This window comes from Pogoniulus pusillus, chromosome 7, assembly GCF_015220805.1.
Source record: "Pogoniulus pusillus isolate bPogPus1 chromosome 7, bPogPus1.pri, whole genome shotgun sequence".
Classification (NCBI taxonomy): Eukaryota; Metazoa; Chordata; class Aves; order Piciformes; family Lybiidae; genus Pogoniulus; species Pogoniulus pusillus.
The window spans coordinates 27,259,794-27,280,605 of record NC_087270.1 but is presented as its reverse complement, the minus strand read 5'-3'; the positions used below and the strand labels follow the sequence as shown (position 1 = coordinate 27,280,605).

General features: G+C 52.0%; 1 protein-coding gene across 5 annotated transcripts in view; it reads right to left on the bottom strand.

Moving 5' to 3' along the window:
* KIDINS220 (kinase D interacting substrate 220) overlaps positions 1–20,812 on the bottom strand; it is a 74,832-nt gene that overhangs the window by 13,472 nt on the left and 40,548 nt on the right. For 3 of the 5 annotated variants that reach the window (XM_064146350.1, XM_064146351.1, XM_064146352.1), the window contains exons 23-25: positions 7,241–7,419; positions 5,407–5,633; positions 546–653 (exon numbers count right to left, since the gene is read on the bottom strand). In XM_064146350.1, coding sequence (XP_064002420.1) covers positions 546–653; positions 5,407–5,633; positions 7,241–7,419 — 514 coding nt within the window. The remainder of the gene's footprint in view (positions 1–545; positions 654–5,406; positions 5,634–7,240; positions 7,420–20,812) is intronic. The other 2 variants (XM_064146353.1, XM_064146354.1) reach the window with 1 other exon arrangement.

Sequence of the window (20,812 nt, the reverse complement as noted above, 5' to 3'; positions counted from 1 at the left end):
CTGCTGGCAGCAGGGGGGTTGGACCAAATGCCCTTGGAGGGTCCCCTTCCAACCCAGTGCAATCTGTGAAGAATTTTCCTGACCATATTTTCCTGTCACTATTGCAGGTCATAGATTCATGGTATGGGTTAGAGTTGGAAAGGATCTTGTAGATCATCCAGGTCCAACCCCCTGCCACAGGCAAGGACACCTCCCACCAGCCCAGGTTGCTCAAGGCCTCATCCAATCTGGCCTTGAACACACTCCAGGGAGGAAGCATCCACAACCTCCCTGGGCAACCTGAATGCTGGCATTCCACTAGGCCAGGCTGCTGCTCTGATCTGGAGAGCTGGATGCCAGAAGTGGTTTTCAACTCTCAGCAGTTTCTAAAGTTAAAACAAAATACATTTTCTGTTGCATCTTAACAACACCTCTGCTTAGAAGTATTTGCACTACAGAGCTTGCACTTGTCTCTAGGAGTGGAGCAGCATTAACAAGCTTCATTTTCATCACTCACTGTATTTATTGTCTAGGTTAGCATTTGAATTACCCTTCATAATACTTACTAGGCCATTGCTCTGATCTCTGGACAAACTCGATTTTAGTGGACGTGAGATGAGATGAGAAGTGCCAGGGTAGTACCTTGGCATGTAAAGGTATGGGGCAAAGAATGGCTATGGAAAAAAACAAACAAACGTAACAAAAAAAAAAGGGACAAACAATTACACAACTCAAAATGTGAGGACAAAACAAAACTTAATTGCAACAAAACACAATCCTCCCATCGAGCTTCAACGACTGAACCCCTGCAGCTCCTGGGGGCTCTCTTTGCATTGAGCAGAATCCTAGAATCAACCAGGTTGGAAGAGACCTCCAAGATCATCCAGTCCAACCTAGCACCCAGCCCTATCCAGTCAACCAGACCATGGCACTAAGGCTTTTCTTGAACACCTCCAGGGACAGTGACTCCACCACCTCCCTGGGCAGTCCATTCCAATGCCAATCACTCTCTCTGCCAACAACTTCCTCCTAACATCCAGCCTATGCTTCTCTCAGCACAACTTGAGGCTGTGTCCCCTTGTTCTGTTGCTGGTTGTCCGTGAGAAGAGACCAACCCCCACCTGGCTACAACCTCCCTTCAGGTAGTTGTAGACAGCAATGAGGTCACCCCTGAGCCTTCTCTTCTCCAGGCTAAACAACACCAGCTCCCTCAGCCTCTCCTCATAGGGTTTATGTTCCAGGCCCCTCACCAGCTTTGTCACCCTTCTCTGGACACCTTCCAGCACCTCAACATCTCTCTTGAATTGAGGAGCCCAGAACTGGACACAGAAGCCAACCCGAAGCCTTCCGAGTCCTGCAGTGGCAGGGGACGTGCTCTGGCAGGGCATTCTGCAGCAAGAGGGGCTTGCAACTGGATGATCCTCGTGGTCCTTTCCAACCCTGACTGATTCTATTAACTGTTCAGGGCACTCTTATAGGACTTATTAAGGTTGATTCTGAGGATTTCAGTCTCTCTGACCTGCTAAACCCCAAATTAAGCAGCAAAGCTCACAGAGACTCATAATAGTGAAGACAACTGCAGCAGAGGAAACCAGATGATGCACGATGGCATCACTACAGCTGCCCATCTTTCTGGCAACCAACCTGAGGGCTTCCACAAATCCCAGGTCTCATCAACCAGAGGGCATATTTTGAAGGCAACCAATAGCTGAGCTCTGTTTTGTGGGCAAGATGTCGATGCAGGCTGCTGATTGCAAACCCTGTGGCAAAGGCCAACGTTCCTTACCAGGAGGCAAGAGAAGCAGCTTTGAACTATACAAATCCTTTGGCTTTCCCTTCCCTTCCCTTCCACAAAGAGCTCTAAGCACAGTTTTGATATCCAGGTTCCCTTTTTACAAAAGAAAACCTACTGCAACAAAACAAATCCTCTAATTGGGTTTAATCAAGTGAAAAATTACTCTGAGCTCTCTTTGTTCTTTGCAGCTCAAAGCTCTGGAGTGAAGGGGGTCCAGAGCTGGGGGGAGGACAAATGACAATTTTTATAAGCAGGCTCCTTTCTAACCTTTTTGACTAGCAAATTTGGACCAAAAAAACCCCAGCACTGTGCAAGTTTCCTAAAGTCTTCTCGGTGTCAAGGTGTGCAAATTTATTCATGGATTCTAGGAACAGATGATTCTATGAATAAATGAGAGCTTAGGCTTTCTAGAAGACAGAACTGAAAATCCCAAGGACAATTCCACCAGAGCTCCAAGATGAAAAGGAGCTGTAGAAACACACAGAACTTCACCCCCTACCACTGGCATGAACCAAACCTCTGTGTGTGTGTGTGCGCATGCCCAAGGAGGCAGTTCAGAGTTCCCAACCTCCCAGGCTGTGTTGCCAACACTTTGCTCTGACCTAGCTGTGGATGTGAGTTAGGTTTTGAAACAAAGTTTTTTTGCCCTTCTCCTTGTCAGTTCTCTTTTAATGCAGTGGAGCAGAGAGCAGCAGAGCTTTGAGGTTTGAGGAGAGCAGAGTTGGAGCGCTTGCTGCATGAAATTCCTTAGACAGTTCTTCAAACACTCTGACAATGGCTGGCCTGCAGAGTTCTGATGTTTCTTCACTTAAACTGTGTTACCCAGCTACTTAACAACACAGAGCATCCTGTTTGCTTTGTGTTTCTGCACATGACAAGATTCTGAGTAGCTGCTGCAGCAAACTGAGCACAGGGTGCATCATTTTATGGCTTGATGGCCAATGCGACAGAGAAGCAACATTGACTAAAGCATCCCACTTTGGATTTGCCTGTCAGGACTGAAGAAACTGCTTTCAGAAGCAGATCATCACAAGAACCATCTAGTTCCAACCCCCCTGCTATGGGCAAGGATACCCTACCCTACAGCAGGCTGGCCTTAAACACCTCCAGCCATGGGGCCTCAACCACCTCCCTGGGCAACCCATTCCAGCCTCTCACCATTCTCATGCTCAACAACTTCCTCCTCACCTCCAGGATGAATCTCTCCACCTCCAGCTTTGCTCCATTCTCCCTAGTCCTGTCACTCCCTGACAGCCTAAAAAGTCCCTCCCCAGCTTTTTTGTAGCCCACTTCAGATACTGACAGGCCACAAGAAGGTCACCTGGGAGTCTCCTCTTCTGCAGACTGCACAGCCCCAACTCTTTCAGTCTGTGCTCACAGCAGAGCTGCTGCAGCCCTCTGAGCATCCTCAGAGCCCTTCTCTGGACATGCTCCTGCACGTTCACATCCTTCTTGTAATGGAGGCTCCAGAACTGGATGCAGACTTGGAAAGTAAAAGTTTAATTCCTGAGGTTCTGAAGTCCCTGCCCATGGCAGGAGATCATAACTAGATGATGTTCAAGGTCCCTTCCAACCCAAATCCATCTATGAATTCTTGTATCCATCAATTACTTCCATGGTAATAGATCCCACTTCGAGTCATTGCTAGAAAGCAGAAATGGTTCCCTATCCTTAGCTGCTGGAGGCAGCTATGGTAGCCTCTTTCACACCATTAGCACCAGAAGCTCTACTGCTGTTTCACCTCCCCATGTGCCATGATGTGCAGTGTAGCCATCACCCAAGTGTGGAGCTGTGAGCAAGCAGGAGAAGCGAGGCTCAGCCTTTCACAGAACCACAACCTGGGCATGCCCTTGATACAAACAGACAACAGCTCCTGAGCCATCAAAACTTGCTTTTGTGATGCTTACCAGAACCAAAACCCATCCAAATTGGAACTGCATCAGCCCATACTTTAAACCTTGTCATGTACAGCAACACAGCCACAGAAGCAGAGCTTCAGTGCAACATCTGCTCTTACCAAGCTGAACTAACATCAGAGTAGAGATGCAGGCAGCAGTGCTGGACCACTTCAAAGTGTCTCTGACTTGGAGTTGCTTTAAATAAAAGACTACCTTGGCACTGTGTTGAACACAGAGCAGGAGGATCTTACTACAGGTCTGACAAAGCTCTGTGCCACATCCACTCTCTGCCTTGGTTAACTAACACTGGGTTTAGGCACAACTCAGTTTTCTTTGCATCCTATTAGGTTAAACATCTACTTATGGCCAAATGTACTTCCAAGTTGAGACAGAAGTAAGCTCTGACTTCTCTCAGCATTCTACTTCTTTTCCCCTTACTACTGGCACAAAAGAAAAAGGCCTCACAGAATCATTTAGACTCAGGCTGACCCTACAGCACTTTGCTCCATTTTCAAGTGAGCCATGCCCAGGCTGATGGATTTTGAGGCCCACCAATATGTTTTAATTGCAATGTATGGGAATTTCTTTCAACCAGTGCCACACAGGTTTAGGGAAGAGATCCCAGAATCACTCTGCCAAGACACAAGAGGGCAGGCAGAAGTGTTCTTGGGATGGAGCTCAGCACTGCCACTGCTGTGGGCCTTAACCAAAGTCACCCAGGGGAAACCAGGATCCCTCCAGCTGCCCACGAGCAGCTTTGTGAACCACCAGGCACAAAAATATCAGCCACAAAAAAAAGCAACTTCTGCAATGGTCTAAAACTGAGCAGAGTCTCAAAACTGCCTCCCTGAGTGATTTGTGTTCCTGATGCAATTCAGAGCACAGTGACTGGGCACTGCTGTGACATTTAAGAGCTTTTAGCCTCTTCTTCATTCCCAAACAAGACTTGTAGACCTTTTTCCATCCCTAATCAAAGCTTTTAGACCTTTTCCCATCACTGAACAAAACTTTGAGCCTTTTTTGCATCCCTAACAACAACTTTATGACATTTTTCCTTCCCTAAATGAAAATTTAGCCCTTATACCATCCCTAACAACAACTTTTAAACCTCATTCCTTCCCTAAATTAAAATCTAGCCCTTTTACCATCCCTAACAACAACTTTTAGACCTTATTCCTTCCCTGAATGAAAACTTAGCCTTTTCAGCATCCCTAACAACAACTTTTAGACCTTCTTCCACACCTAATTAAAAATTCAGCCTTTTCAGCATCCCTAACAAAAACTTGTAGATCTTTTACCACCCCTAAATGAAAATTCAGCCCTTTTTGCATCCCTAACAACTTTTAGACCTTATTCCTTCCCTAAATGAAAATTTAGCCCTTTTAGCATGTCTAATGAGAACTTCTAGATCTTACTCCTTTCCTAAATGAGAATTCAGCCCTTTTAGCATCCTTAAGGAGAACTTTTAGACCTTTTTCCATCCCTAAATACACTTTCAGCATTTTCTCCATCCCTAAATAAAAAGAAATGTAGATTTTTCTCCATTCCTTAATGAACTTTTAGACCTTTATCCCTAAAATAAAACTGTTAGACCTCTTCTTCATCCCTAGATTAAACTTCTAGACTTCCCCCCCTAAGGATAGCCTGCATGACTCTTCTAAAGCTGTGTAGATGCCAGCAGCAACCCCCCCCAGGTTAAGGGAGAAGTCTGTGGCTTGGGTCTGGATTATTTACCCGATTGTAGAAGGGATGCTGGGGTCCTGTCATACCACTGTAGTAACTGCTGTGAGGCTGTGGGGACAGGACTCCACTGTTGAAAGGTCCATTGAAAGAGGTTGTAGAAGAGCAGGCTGAGGAAGGTTGACTGAAGAGAGATGTAGCTCTAGCAGGTGCCTCATGCAAAGGCAGTGTGGGGTAAGGAAGACCTCCAATGTTCATTTGGTCTCTTGCAGCACGAACATCTGAAAAAAGCCAAGAGAGATTTTGCTTGGACTACCTGAAAATGTTGTTCCTTTTTGTCAGTTCCTTGCATTCTGTTCTTGTGTGGTCAACTCCAACCACAGCTCCTCAAGGAGAATCACACAAACCAGCAGATGGACTCTAGACATTAATACTTTGCATGCTGCTGCCCAGTCAAGTATCCAGTGGTGTCCTGTTGTTGAGAACGGCTCCTGCCTAGGGGTGCTCAAGGCCAGGCTGGATGAGGCCTTGAGCAGTTTGGTCTAGCTGAGAAGTGTCCCTGCCCACAATAGGGAGGTTGAATCAGAGTGGTCTGGGTTGGATGACCTCTAAAGCTCATCCAGCCCAACCCTCTGCACTCAGCATGGACATCCTCCCCTAGAGCAGGCTGCTGGGTTTAAACTGGCAAAAGGAAGACAGAAATTAGATGTTCTTGAGAGTGAGGGTGGGGAGACACTGGCACAGGTTGCCCAGGGAGGTGTTCAAGGCCAAGCTGAACGAGGTCTTGAGTGAACTGTTCTAGTGGGAGGTGTCCCTGCCTATGGGCAGGGAGGTTACAACAGAATGAGCTTTGAGGTCCCTTCCAACCTAAACCATTCTATGAATCTTCTTGATGGTCTCCTTCAGATACTGGAAGGTCATTATTAGGCCTCTCCAGAGCCTTCTCTTTTCCAGGCCAATGACATCTGAGGTCCCTTCCAACCTGACCCATTTCAGGATCCTATGAATCTGAAGGTCTGACTGGAAGGATCCATGCTCCTGTGGGACATGGGAGGTAGGGATAGGATTTAATGAGACCAAGTACAGGGTTCTGCACTTCGGCCACAGCAACCCCAAGCAGCACTGCAGGCTGGGGCCAGAGTGGCTGAGAGCAGGCAGGCAGAGAGGGCCCTGGGGGTGCTGGCAGAGAGGAGCTGAAGCTGAGGCAGCAGTGTGCCCAGGTGGGCAGCAGAGCCAATGGCATCCTGGGCTGGCTCAGGAGCAGTGTGGGCAGCAGGACAAGGGAGGTTCTTGTGCCCCTGTGCTCAGCACTGCTCAGGACACCCCTTGAGTGCTGTGTCCAGTTGTGGGCTCCTCCATTCAAGAGACATGTTGAGGTGCTGGAAGGTGTCGAGAGCAGGGCAGCAAGGCTGGGGAGGGGCCTGGAGCACAGCCCTGTGAGGAGAGGCTGAGGGAGCTGGGGGTGTTTGGCCTGCAGAAGAGGAGGCTCAGGGCAGACCTCATTGCTCTCTACAGTTCCCTGAAGGGAGGTTGTAGCCAGGCGGAGTTGGGCTCTGCTCACAGGAAACCAGCAACAGAACAAGGGGACACAGCCTCAAGCTGTGCCAGGGCAGGTTCAGGCTGGATGTTAGGAGGAAGTTGTTGGCAGAGAGAGTGATTGGCATTGGAATGGGCTGCCCAGGGAGGTGATGGAGTGCCCATGCCTGGAGGTGTTGAAGCCAAGCCTGGCTGGGGCACTTAGTGCCATGGTCTGGTTGCTTGGCTAAGGCTGGGTGCTAGGTTGGGCTGGCTGAGCTTGGAGGTCTCTTCCAACCTGCTTGGTTCTATGATTCTATGATCTATGGTCTAGCTGCAGTGCCAAGGTGCCAGAGGTGGGGAGCAGTCTCACCTGCAATGATCTCACGCAGCTTGGGGTCCAGGTTGACAGTGCAGGGCAGGAAGGTCCTGACGTCACGCGCCACCAGCACAGGGGTGCGAGAGGACAGGAACACCTCGAAGTTCCGGATGTCACTGTCGATTTCCAGGAGGGGTTCCACATCTTTAGTGGTGGGAATGTTCTTGGAGATTCTGGGAGGAGCAGAAGAAAAAGTTAATCATAGAATAGGTTAGGTTGGAAGGGACCTCAAAGCTCAGCCAGTTCCAACCTGCCAGCCATAGGCAGGGACACCTCCCACTAGAACAGATCACTCAAGGACTCATCTGACCTGGTCCTGAACATCTCCAGGGAGGTTGTGGAGCACAGAATCACCCAATGTGATCAAAGATCACATTGGGTGATTCTGTGCTCCACAACCTCCCTGGGCAACCTGTGCCAGTGCCTTCTCACTCTCTGTGCTCCACAACCTCCCTGGGCAACCTGTGCCAGTCTCTCACCACCCTCACTTCTTCCTAACATCCACTTTCAATCTCCCCTCTGACACTTCAAACCCATTCCTTCTCCTCTCATGATGAGACCTTGTCAACAGTCCCTCCCCAGCCCTCCTGCAGCCCCCTTCACAGCCTGCAAGGCCACTCCAAGGGCTCCTGGAAGCCTTCTCTTCTCCAGCCTGCACAGCCCCAACTCTCTCAGCCTGTCCTCACAGCACAGCTGCTGCAGCCCTCTCAGCATCTTGGTGGCCTCCTCTGCACTGGCTCCAACACTTCCATGTCCTGCTTGTGCTGGGGGCTGCAGAGCTGCAGCCAGGAGTGCAGGTGGGGTGTGAGGAGAGCAGAGCCCTTTTGAGATACTGGAAGGCCACTCTAAGGTCTCCTGGAAACTTTCTCCTCTCTGGGATGCAGAGAGACCTCTGGAGGTGTTCAAGACCAGGCTGGATGAGACCTTCAGCATGCTGGGCTGGTGAGAGGTGTCCCTGCCCATGGCAGGGGAGCTGGAGCTGGATGATCTTTAAGGTCCCTTCCCACCCAACCCATTCTGCTATTGTGTGACAGAAGAACACAACACTTTACAACCCCCAAAGGTGCTGTGAGTGAAGGCCATTTCCTTCCAGCAAAGCCCCCCAGCCACAGCAGCTCCTTTCACAATTTGTTAGCTCTTCAACAGCAATCATCTGTTATTTTCACAGCCTCCAGAATTAAGTAGAACTTTATGTGGCATGGGATTATGGGGAGACAGGAGTGGCAGATTTACACAGAGTATTTAGCCCTTAATGTTAGCAGAAATAGAGCTGAGGAGCAGTGCTGGGTCCTTCAAGTCTGTGTAGCTCTTTTACACTAAAATAAGAGGGGGTTTAATACATGAAAATGCATTTTTAAGTGTCTGTTAATCCTTTAAGCCATCTTTCAGGGCAGCCTTGCCCTCCACTACAAGTAGAATTAACTAAAGGTTATGAATGTCACCAGGAAACATCTGAATAGACCATGGACCTCCCCAGCTGGAGGACACTGCCATGCTGAGCTGGCAGGAACAGCACCTACAAATACATGCACTCACAGGGCAGGAAAATGGAACAAAGCTAAAGGAGGAAAGCAAGGGGAGACTCTTCTACCAGTGGTCCTACTCCTACAGCTCATTATCAGCAGCCATCTGCACGGCAGCAGCAGGATGGTTCTAAGTGGGCTTCACAGGCTCCAGCCTGAAGATAATTAAATGTGGTGGCTCTGGAAGAAGAGAACCTTGACACCAAGAAGTAGGGTCCAGCTTCAAGGAATGGCAACAGTTCATGCTCCAAAAACTGGCTGCAGGAATCTGAGAGGGGAGAAAAGTGGTCCTCATGCCAAGGAGTTTGTGGTGCAAAGGCAAAGAAGGGAGGGAGTTTAGGGCAGGGATTGTGCCACTGTGCTCAGAACTGGTAAGGCCACACCTTGAGTGCTGGGGTCAGGTTTGGGGTGCTCACTCCAGGAAGGGCATTGAGAGGCTGGAGCAGGTACAGAGAAAGGCACCAAAGCTGGGGAAGGGTCTGGAGAACAGGGCTGGGGAGGAGCAGCTGAGGGAGCTGGGGGTGTTAAGTGTAGAGAAGAGGAGGCTGAGAGGAGACCTTATCTATGTCCGTAAATATCTGAGGGATGGGAGGCAAGAAACAGCTGCCAGGTTCTGCTCAGTGGTGTCCTGTGACAGGAGAAGGAGCAATGGACAGAAATTGGAACCCAGGAGGCTCTACCTCAACGAGAGGAGAAACTTCTTTGGTGTGAGGATGCTGGAAGCCTGGAGCAAGCTGCCCAGACAGGCTGTGGAGTCTCCTTCTCTGCAGCCTTTCCAGCCTCACCTGGCTGTGTCCCTGGGTGTCCCTGCTCTGGCAGGAGCTTGGAGTAGATGATCTCCAGAGGTCCCTCCCAGCCCCTGCCATGTTAAGACTGTTAGGAATTTTCAAAATGAAAATGAATCCTAGAATGGTCTGGTTGGAAGGGACCTCCAAAGCTCACCCAGTCCAACCCCTTGCACTCAGCAGGGACATCCTCCACTAGAGCAAGCTGCTCACAGCCCTGTCCAGCCTCATCTTGAGTATCTCCAGGGATGAAGCCTCAGCTTCCTCCCTGGGCAACCTGTTGCAGTGTTGCAGCACCTTCCTGGTGCAGGACTTGTTTCTAACATCCAACCTAAACCTCCTCTTCTCTAATTGTGAAGTCATTTTGGAAGTCAGGGACTGAAGAGTTAAAGAGTGGCCTACTTCAACACTTCAACCTAGAAAATAAGAAGCCAAAAGAGAATGTGACATAGATTTAAATAAAACACCCAGCTGATGAATCACATGAAACAAATTAGCTGAATTTTAATGCCAGCTCTACTTAAAGTCTGAATGCAAACCCTGTTCTGAACACCCTGAACAAAGCCCCTCTTCAGAAGCCCACTGCTGGTGTGCAGATTGAAGTCTCTATTTGAGCCTCCTGAGCTCAATGTCTTCAACTCTGCCTCTGAAAGAAATATTTATGGAAATCATAATCTTTTGGCAAAGAGCCACCAAAAAAAAACCCAAATCACATGTGCCTGGACTCCTCAGATAAAACAATAATAAAAGGTTAGAGCAGAAAGCACTTCAGGAGTTTCTCTGACTAAAATAAAAGCTCACAGAGCTAAAAATAAAGCTCTTGGACACCCTGCTCTCAGCCTGGGGCTGGACTTTCCTCAGCAATAATTACTCTGGAAACCAGAAGCAGAAAGAAACCTGTCACAGTCTCTGCTGCCATGATAAACATGGGAGGCTGTGGTTGCCCCCTCCTTGGAGGTGTTCAAGGCCAAGCTGGATGAGGACTTGAGCAACCTGGACAGGTGAGAGGTGTCCCTGCCCATGGCAGGGGTAGGAACTGGATGATCTTCAAGGTCCTTTCTAACACAAACCACTTTAGGAATTCAGAAGGAAAGACCCAAAGCAGAATTATATGGACAGAACCTTAAACATTCAGCCACTACCCCACATATGCCCTTCCCATCCACAACCAGAACCTGTGGCTGCATTAATCCACACTCTGGGCATAACTAAAGTTAGATTCTGACACTGATGGAGTATTCCTGGCTTCTTCCTCAGACAATTAAAGTATCATGCAGTTGTTTGGCTGGAAAAGCTCTTCAAGATCAGCCAGTCCAACCAGCAACCCAGCACCACCATGGCCACCAAAGCATGGTCCCAAGTGCCATGGCCACATGGCTCTGGAACACCTCCAGGCATGGGGACTCCACCACCTCCCTGGGCAGTCTCTGACAGTCCCTCACCACTCTTGCACCAAAGACATTTTTCCTCCTCTCCAGCCTAACCCTCCCCTGGCACCATTCCAGGTCATTTCCTCTCCTTCTGTCTCTTGAGCCTAGGGAGCAGAGCCCAACCCCAACCTGGCTCCAATCTCTTCTCAGGGAGCTGCAGAGAGCAATGAGCTCTGCCCTCAGACTCCTCCACACCAAAGCCCCATAGCTCCCTCAGCTGCTCCTTCCCCAGCCCTGCTCTCCAGACCCTGCCCCACCTTTGGTGCCCATCTCTGGACCTGCTCCAGCCCCTCAATGTCTTCTCTTGCAGGAAGGTAGGAAGAAGCAGCCATCACACACCCAAAAGTAAAACATAAGAGAATCAAGGGTTTATCTTAATAAAGACCAAAGAAAAGCAAAAAGCTGCAGCTTGATGGATTTATCCAGACCCAAATGAGAGCCCCCTCAGTGCATATTAAGCAGTACAGAGACTGCTCTGAACAGATGCAGCAGCTATTTAAAACCTCCTCTTAGTGGAGTACCAGCAAAGCTTGCTTTGCAAAGCTGCCTCTCTCCAGGTACCAGCAGATAAAGCACACTTCTGAGTGATCCTGCTTTTGATCACTGCAAAGACACCAAAACCTTTTCATCCTTACAAGATGGAGATTTACTGAGCTGATCTCCCACACCTAACACCATGGTGTCCTGTCACAGGGTAGCTGACACCAACTGGAACCCAGAAGGTTCCACCTCAACACGAGCAGAAACTTCTTTGGCAGGAGGCTGCCCAGAGAGGCTGCGGAGTCTCCTCCTCTGCAGACTTTCAGGACCCACCTGGCTGTGTTCCTGTGAGCCCTGCCCTGGGTGCCCCTGCTCTGGCAGAGGTTGGACTGGCTGATCTCCAGAGGTCCCTTCCAAGCCCCAGCACTCTGATTCCATCAGGCACCATCACTGAGCCAGGCCCAGCAGGTCTGGCTGTACCCAGCTCACCGAGCACACTCCCTCCTCATTCAACAAGTGCAAGTCACAAGGGCCCCCGCTTGCCCCCAGCTTTGCAGTGCTGTGTGAACTGCAGAGGTGAACAGCACTTCAGAACACATCAGTAATCGGTGAGGCAGATGGAGAAGCAAGCATAGAGAGGAGCTCAGAAGAGTCCAAGAGTGCTCAAAGCTGCTCCATGCACAGGAGGGTGATGATGTCTCACCAGGTGACAAGCTTAACAAGCTCACTCACACCAGTGAAAGTGAGCAAGGCTGCAGCCATAGCATCACAGAGTGTGAGGGGCTGGAAGGGACCTCTGGAGATCATCCACTCCAGTCCCCTGACACAGCAGGGGCACTCAGCAACACAGCCAGGTGGCTTTGGAGAGGCTCCAGAGAAGGAGACCTCTGTGGGCAGCCTGCTCCAGGCTCCAGCACCCTCACCACAAAGTTTCCCCTCCTGGTCCCCTGGCACCTCCTCCACTCCAGCTGGCACCCAGTGCCCCTTGTGCTGCCCTTGGCCAGCCCTGAGCAGAGCCTGGCTGTGTCGTCCCGACACTGCCCTGCACATCTTTAGCATAGCACTGAGGGCAGCCCTCAGGCTCCTCTGCTGCCAGCTCCCAGCCCCAGCTCCCTCAGCCTGGCTTCACAGGAGATCTTCACTGCCTGCAGCAGCTTGGGGGCTCTGGGCTGGGCTCTCCCAAGCAGTTCCCTGAAGTCCTTCTGGAACTGAGGGGCCCAGAACTGGACACAAGGTTCCAGAGGTAGCCCCAGCAGGGCAGAGGAGAGAAGCAGGAGTCTGGGACTGAACATCAGTTGCAAAATGACCTTATGGTGCTGTGCAGAGTCTCTCACTCAAAAATAACTTCTCCCTCCTGGAGTTGTGTCTGGTGTTGCTAACAAGAATGCTTTGGTGCTGTCATCCTAAACCAGCATCACTCAGTGGTGTGTGCAAGGCTTTCAAACACACACAGAGTGTGTTTTAGAGCTGACATTAATGTACTGTGCCTGTGCTGTGAGCACTGGAAATGATCTGGAGAGCAGCTTAGAGCTCTGACTGATTGCTCTGATGCGACTAAGCCAAGCTGAAACAACTCTCTCTTGTTCTCAACAGCTCAGGACCTAATTCTTTCTCTACTCCTATGAGTCTTCCACCCAGACTTTCTTCTTACTGATTATGGAATCACAAAATGGGATGGGCTGGAAGAGACCTAAAAATTATCCAGTTCCAGTCTCCTGCCATAGGCAGGGACACCTCCCACCAGCCCAGAGTGCTCAAGGCCTCATCCAGCCTGGCCTTGAACACCTCCAGGGGGAGAACATGCACAGCCTCCCTGCCCAACCTGTGCCAGTGTCTCTCCACCCTCACTGCCAAGAATTTCTTTCTCATCTCCACTCTCAATCTCCCCTCTCCCAGTCCTTGTCAGGAGTCCCTCCCAGTAGGGTGTCCCTGCCCATGGCAGGGGGTTTGGAGCTGGATGATCCTTGTGGTCCCTTCCAACCCTGACTGATTCTATGATGCCCCTGGAGCCTCTTCAGGTACTGGAAGGCTGTTCTGAGGACTCCCTGGAGCCATCTCTTCTCCAGGCTGAACAGCTCCAGCTCTCATCTTGCCCTCATGGGAAACTATCTCCAGCATCTGACCATCTTTGTACTCTCTTCCAGACCCTCTCCAGCAGCTCTGCATTCTTGTGCAGGGGACACCACAACTGGACAGAGTGTTCCAGGCAGGGTCTCACAAGAGCAAAGGGACAGAATCCCCTCCCTCACCCTCTCTCATGTCCTCTGGTACTCTGATCACTTCTCTTTCCTGCCTTGCCTCGTGTAGGTCCTATTTAGCAGACAGTTTGGGCAACAAGCAGCTCCTGCTGGACCAGCAGGCTGCCTTTTAACTCCAAGAGCATGTTATTAGCACAGTGAGCAACACAATTATGTGGCCTGCATTTTAAGTAGGAAGTAATGAAGGAAAAGTGCAAAACAAAAGGCAGGTTAAAGATTTAGGAGAAAAGCCTCACTGTGAGGTCCACCAAATATTAAATTGTCTGCTTAAAGGAAGTGATTTACTTCAGCCTGGCCTAGGCAAAAGATGATTGCAATGAGGGTGGCAGCTTCCCCAGCTTTTTCATTTCCTAATCACCAAAAGGCTGCACTTCTTAAATTAATACATCAAGAGGTTTTGTACAACTGGCAAATCTCTCCAGGTTCCTTTCAGCCTTTTTATTAAAAAGTACTTAAACAGTGTCAGGACTGGAATTAGCAGCCTCACCTGCCAGCAAACCTGCATTTCACACCATCCTGCTCAGCTTCAGAGAATCCCAGAAGGGCTCAGGTTGGAAGGGACCTCAGAGCTCAGCTCCTCCAACCTCCCCACCATGCCCAGGGACACCTCTCAGCTAGACCCAGCTGCTCAAGGCTTCAGCCAGCCTGGCCTGCAACACTAGCTCTGTGGTAAAGGGTTGGACTCGATGATCTGTGAGGTCTCTTCCAACCCTGATGATACTATGATATGATACTCCCAGGCAGGAGGCAGCCACAACCTCCCTGGGCAACTTGTGCTAGACTTTCATCAACTTCTTGCTCAGCTCCAGTCTAACCCTGCTCTGCCTCAGCTCTAAACCATTCCCTCTTGGCCTGACTCAGCCCCCCTCAGCACAAGTCCCTCTGCAGCCTTCCTGCAGGATCCCTTCAGGCACTGGCAGGCAGCTCTGAGCTGCCCCTGGAGCCTTCTCCTTTGCAGGCTGCACCCTCCCAGTTCCCTCAGCCTGTGCTCACAGCAGAGCTGCTCCAGCCCTGCCATCATCTTTGTGGCCTCCTCTGGACTCTCTCCAGCAGGTCTGTACCCTCCTTCTGCCGGAGACAGCTGCACTGGAGGCAGGATTGGAGGTGAGGTCTGAGCAGAGCAGAGTCCAGAGGCAGAATCCCCTCTCCTGCCCTGCTGCCCACACTGCTCTGGCTGCAGCCAGCACACAGCTGCCTTAGGGCTGCAGGAGGGCACTGCTGGCTGCTGGGCAGCTGCTCAGCACCCAACACCCCTAAGGTTCTTTCTTCAGAGCTGCTCCAAATCCACTCTGCATCCAGCCTGGATGTGTGCCTAGGAATTATTTGTTTTTTGTACAGTGCTGGAGCTCTGTTGAAAACATGAAACACACTTCTGGAGAAAAAATAACTGAACAGCTCCTTGTGTGAGACACTGCCACCAAAATAAAAAGTCACCAGATAATGCTTACCTTCAGGTTTTGTTTTACTTCTTTTGCTTCTTACTTCTGTATATTAACAAAAAAAAAAAAAGAAAAAGGGGGGGAAAAAAACCAAACCCTTCCAACGATGTAGACAAAAGCTTTTAGCTCCACACATAATTGCAACAAAATGACAATAATTGTCCCAATTAAAATAACCCTGAATGAACAGTTTGTCATCTTAATGTTGCAGCGGTTTGGAGAAGGAGCTACTTAATTAGCTGCGATGGCTTCCCCACGTTGGCATCAAATGGCATTTGTTACAAAGTTGAGCCATTCTGCAAAATAATTTAACAAAGCAATCTTACAAAACACCCAGAACCAACCCATTCCCCTTTTTGGTTGTTGGGTTTTTTTTTTTCTCCTTTCAGCTGAATCAAGCAAGCAGATGTGTCATCAAATTGCTATAAAAATAAATGAGCCTTTATATGGAAAGGGGAGGAGGGGGGGGGGGGGTGGAAAAAAGTCAATTTTACTACCAGGGTTACAGAAAACTATTTTCTGATTTTATATTTTTACTCTTTTATATATATATATATGTGTGTGAAATGAATTTAATAAAATGATTTTGCAGCATGGAGAACTTGGAAGGTATTTTTAGGGTGCTGTAAATACACTTTCTTAAAGTGAAGTAGTAAACAGCCAAGTAGAAACAGTCAAGTGTCTGCGGAACAGCAAAGGGGTCGCAGCTGCCTGAGTGACTCCCTGACTGCACTTGTAGAGGTAGTACTCATAAGAGCTGAACTCAGCAGGGCCAAGGAGTCCACAGCCCCAGTCCAACTCTGCAGCCCCAGCCCCAGCACAGCCCCGCAGCCCCAGCCCGACAGCACCAACCTTGCAGCCTCAGCCCAGCTCCGCAGCCCCAGCCCCAACCCCGCAGCACCAGCCCCAGCCCCAGCCCAGCTCTGCAGCCCCAGCCTCAGCCCCAGCCCAGCTCCACAGCCCCAGCCCAGCTCCACAGCCTCAGCCCAGCTCCACAGCCCCAGCCCAGCTCCACAGCCCCAGCCTCAGCCCAGCTCCGCAGCCCCAGCCTCAGCCCCAGCCCAGCTCCACAGCCTCAGCCCAGCTCCACAGCCCCAGCCCAGCTCCACAGCCCCAGCCTCAGCCCAGCTCCGCAGCCCCAGCCTCAGCCCCAGCCCAGCTCCACAGCCTCAGCCCAGCTCCACAGCCCCAGCCTCAGCCCAGCTCCGCAGCCCCAGCCTCAGCCCAGCTCCGCAGCCCCAGCCTCAGCCCAGCTCCGCAGCCCCAGCCCCAACCCCGCAGCCCCAGCCCCAGCCCGGCTCCCCAGCCCCAGCCCCAGCCCAGTTCCACAGCCCCAGCCCAGCTCCGCAGCCTCAGCCCCAACCCCGCAGCCCCAGCCCCAGCCCGGCTCCACAGCCCCAGCCCCAGCCCGGCTCCACAGCCCCAGCCCTGCAGCCCCAGCCTCAGCCCCGCTCCACAGCCCCAGCCTCAGCCCAGCTCCGCAGCCCCAGCCTCAGCCCCAGCCCAGCTCCACAGCCTCAGCCCAGCTCCACAGCCCCAGCCTCAGCCCAGCTCCGCAGCCCCAGCCTCAGCCCCAGCCCAGCTCCACAGCCTCAGCCCAGCTCCACAGCCCCAGCCTCAGCCCAGCTCCGCAGCCCCAGCCTCAGCCCAGCTCCGCAGCCCCAGCCTCAGCCCAGCTCCGCAGCCCCAGCCTCAGCCCAGCTCCGCAGCCCCAGCCCCAACCCCGCAGCCCCAGCCCCAGCCCGGCTCCACAGCCCCAGCCCCAGCCCAGTTCCACAGCCCCAGCCCAGCTCCGCAGCCTCAGCCCCAACCCCGCAGCCCCAGCCCCAGCCCGGCTCCACAGCCCCAGCCCCAGCCCGGCTCCACAGCCCCAGCCCTGCAGCCCCAGCCTCAGCCCCGCTCCACAGCCCCAGCCCAGCCCCGCAGCCCCAGCCCCAGCCCGGCTCCACAGCCCCATCCCCAGCCCGGCTCCACAGCCCCAGCCCTGCAGCCCCAGCCTCAGCCCCGCTCCACAGCCCCAGCCCAGCCCCGCAGCCCCAGCCTCAGCCCAGCTCCGCAGCCCCAGCCCCGCAGCTCCAGCCTCAGCCCAGCTCCGCAGCCCCAGCCCAGCTCCACAGCAGCTGGCTGCTGCTTCACTTCACTTAGGACCAGCTTAGTCCCAGAAGTTCAAACACAGACACAAGGGATCAGAGTCTCTCACCCAAGGCCACAGCTCCAGTGCCGGAGATGAGCCAGGAGGTGCCCAGGTGGGCAAGAAGGGCACCAGCAGCCTGGCCTGGGTCAGCACTGGTGTAGGCAGCAGGAGCAGGGCAGGGATTGTGCCCCTGTGTCCAGCACTGCTGAGGCCACAGCTTGAGTGCTGGGGTCAGGTTTGGAACCTCACTGCAAGAAGGGCACTGAGGGGCTGGAGCAGGTCCAGAGAAGGGCACCAGAGGTGGGGAACGATCTGGGAAGCAGGGCTGGGGAGGAGCAGCTGAGGGAGCTGCGGGGGGTTGGTGTGGGGAAGAGCAGGCTGAAGGCAGAGCTCATTGCTGTCTGCAGCTCCCTGAGAGGAGGCTGCAGTGAGGGGGGGTTGGGCTCTGCTCCCTAGGCTCAGGTGACAGAAGGAGAGGAATCAGCATCACATTGGACATGAGAAGAAACTTGCTGGCTGGAAGGGTTCTCCAAGCCTGGCACAGGCTGCCCAGGGAGGTAGCTGAATGCCCACCCCTGGAGATGTTTCCCAGAGGCAGAGCTGTGGTGCTGAGGGCCTTGCTAGAGTCAGGGAATGGTTGGGCTCAGTGATCCAATACCCTGAAATGAATTATTTCTCTGGCAGCCATTCTGACAGGTAACTATTTCCGTGGCTGCTTCCAACAAGGGGTAACAGCACAGAGAGACTGAAAGGAGCAAATGCCACTCTAAAGCAGTGCTGAAAGTGAACAGACATCTGCAGGTGAAGAACTGAACAAACACCAACATTCTCCATGCCTTAGACTGAGGACTCAAAAACAGAAGAGGAGAAAGTACTGAAGCAAAGCTGGGACTCCTCGGCATGGGAAACTGACCAGTGCTGACAGAGCAAAAGCTGATGTGACATCAGGGCTCTCCTCATCCTCCCCAGTATCTTTTCTACTTTGTTACAAGCCTTGAGCAATGTGCTGACCAGGATGGCAGCCTTCAGAACATAGCTACAGCAGCCAGCTGTGGAGCACAGCTCCTCCCTTCTCCCCATGGCTGTGCTAACAACCCTGACAGACTCCTAAAGAATCCTTCTGTGCTTCTCTGACTGGTGCTGAGCACAGAACTTGTTTCTTTTTTCAGCGAAATCAGCACTGATTTGTAACTCTCCTCAGGGCAGCTTTGCAGCCTGTTGCTGTGTTAGCAGGATGCTGCAGGAGGTTATTTCCACCTGCTACCTACAGCCACTGCAACTTGGATCAGCCTGAGCCAGCAGTGTGCTCAGGTGGCCGAGAAGGCCACTAGCGTCCTGGCCTGGTGTGGCCAGCAGGAGCAGGACAGGGATTGTTCCCCTGGACTCAACAGTGATGAGCATAAACCTTGAGCCTTGGCATTAGTTTTGGGGCCCTCACTCCAAGAAGGGCAGTGACGGGCTGGAACAGGCCCAGAGAAGGACAAAGCAGTTTCCAGCCTCTTGAATGTACTGCATTCAGTTGTGGGCTCCTCACTTCAAGACAGATGCTGAGATACTGGAAGGTGTCCAGAGAAGGGTGACAAAGCTGGAGAGAGGCCTGGAACACAAACCCTATGAGGGGAGGTTAAGGGAGCTGGGGATGTGCAGCCTGCAGAAGGAAAGGCTCAGGGCAGACCTCATTGCTCTCTACAGCTACCTGAAGGGAGGCTGTAGCCAGGTGGGGTTGGGCTCTGCTCCCAGGCACCCAGCAACAGAAGAAGGGGACACAGTCTCAAGCTGTGCCAGGGAAGGTCTAGGCTGGATGTTAGGAGGAAGTTGTTGGCAGAGAGAGTGATTGGCATTGGAATGGGCTGCCCAGGGAGGTGGTGGAGTCCCCATGCCTGGAGGTGTTCAAGCAAAGACTGGGTGGCGCACTTAGTGCCATGGTCTGGTTGACTGGATAGGGCTGGGTGAGCTTGGAGGTCTCTTCCAACCTGCTTGATTCACTACAAGACCTTGTCAAAAGTCCCTCCCCAGCTTTCTTGTAGACTCCCTTGAGGTACTGGAGATATACCCTGGTGGTACACCAGGCTCCAGCCTCCTTTCAGGGAGCTGTAGAGGGCCAGAAGGTCTCTTCTCAGCCTCCTTTCTCCAGGCAGTTCCCTATGCTGCTCCTCACCAGCCTTGTTGCACCTTCACTGCAGAGTTTGTCTGTCCAGGACAGTGAGCAGGTTCTGGCCCTCACAAGGCACTAATGTTATGGAGGCAAACCACGGAGATACCATAAGCAGTGCAACCCCAGAGGGACAACCCCTGCAGCCTGGGCTTACTCTTTCATTCCTTAATGCTCATCCACTTGGTTCCCTTCAGTTTTCACAGCACATTTTGCATGTTGTGAAAGCACTACCTGGTAGAGAATGGTTGGACTCCATGACCTTAAACGTCTTTTCCAACCGGAACCATTCTCTGAGTCTCTTTTTCACTCTTTGTTACACCAAAACCCGGAGAAACAGCTGAGTGATGTGAAGCAGGGACCAGGAAAGTGGCCAGGCAGCCAGCAGAGAGAAGCTGTCAGGGCTATGCTGATCTGACACAGCCGCTCTGCTGGTGCCATCTACTGGTGTCACCTTTAGCTGGCACCCGCAGCCACAGAGCTACTTAAGGACTGCACCCCAAAACACTGCAGAACAGCACAGCTTTTACTGCCATTTGTCATGCAGGGCATAACCTGCCTGTGCACTTGGGAGGAACTCTCCAGTTGAAGGCATCTCTAACACCTCCCCTGTGGGGACAAGCTGGGAGAGCTGAGACTGCTCAGCCTGGAGCAGAGAAGTCTCCAGGGGAACCTCAGAGCAGCCTTCCAGTAGCTGAAGAGGCTCCAAAAGAGCTGGAGAGGGACTTTCAACAAGGGCTGGGAGTGCCAGGACAAGGAACAGTGGCTTTGAGCTGGGATAGGAGAGACTGAGACTGGAGAGGAGGAAGAAATTCGTGGCAGTGAGGGTGGGAAGACACTAGCATGGGTTGGGCAGGGAGGCTTTGGATGTCCCCTTCCTGGAGGTGCTCAAGGTCAGGCTGGTGGGTTGAGCATCGTGGGCTGGTGGGAGGTGTCCCTGCCCATGGCAGGAGGTTGGAACTGGATAATTTTTAAGGTCACTTCCAACCCAACCCATTCTGTGAGTGCATGAATCCACTGCATCACGCCTGTGGCCTGTCGAGTCAGCAGCTGAGAGGAGCTCAGCACCAGAGAGTTCTCAGTGTACAGACCCTGCTGACTCCCAGCTTTTCAACACCACACTTCAGAAGCTGGGAAAGTAACTACAGTATCAAAGTGTTCTCCTTCTGTGGAGAACACCATGCAGTGTAGAACTCCTACACTTCACACACAACCTACGAGATTGCTGCCACCCAAGCCAGAGATCTAAGCAGCCTCCTCTCCCCACACAGTTCAGAAGTGCAGCAAAAAGCAGAGAAGAATTTGTGCTCTAACAGCAAAAAGCAGTTGGGCACAAACTAGACACCAGCATGAAGATTCTATTCT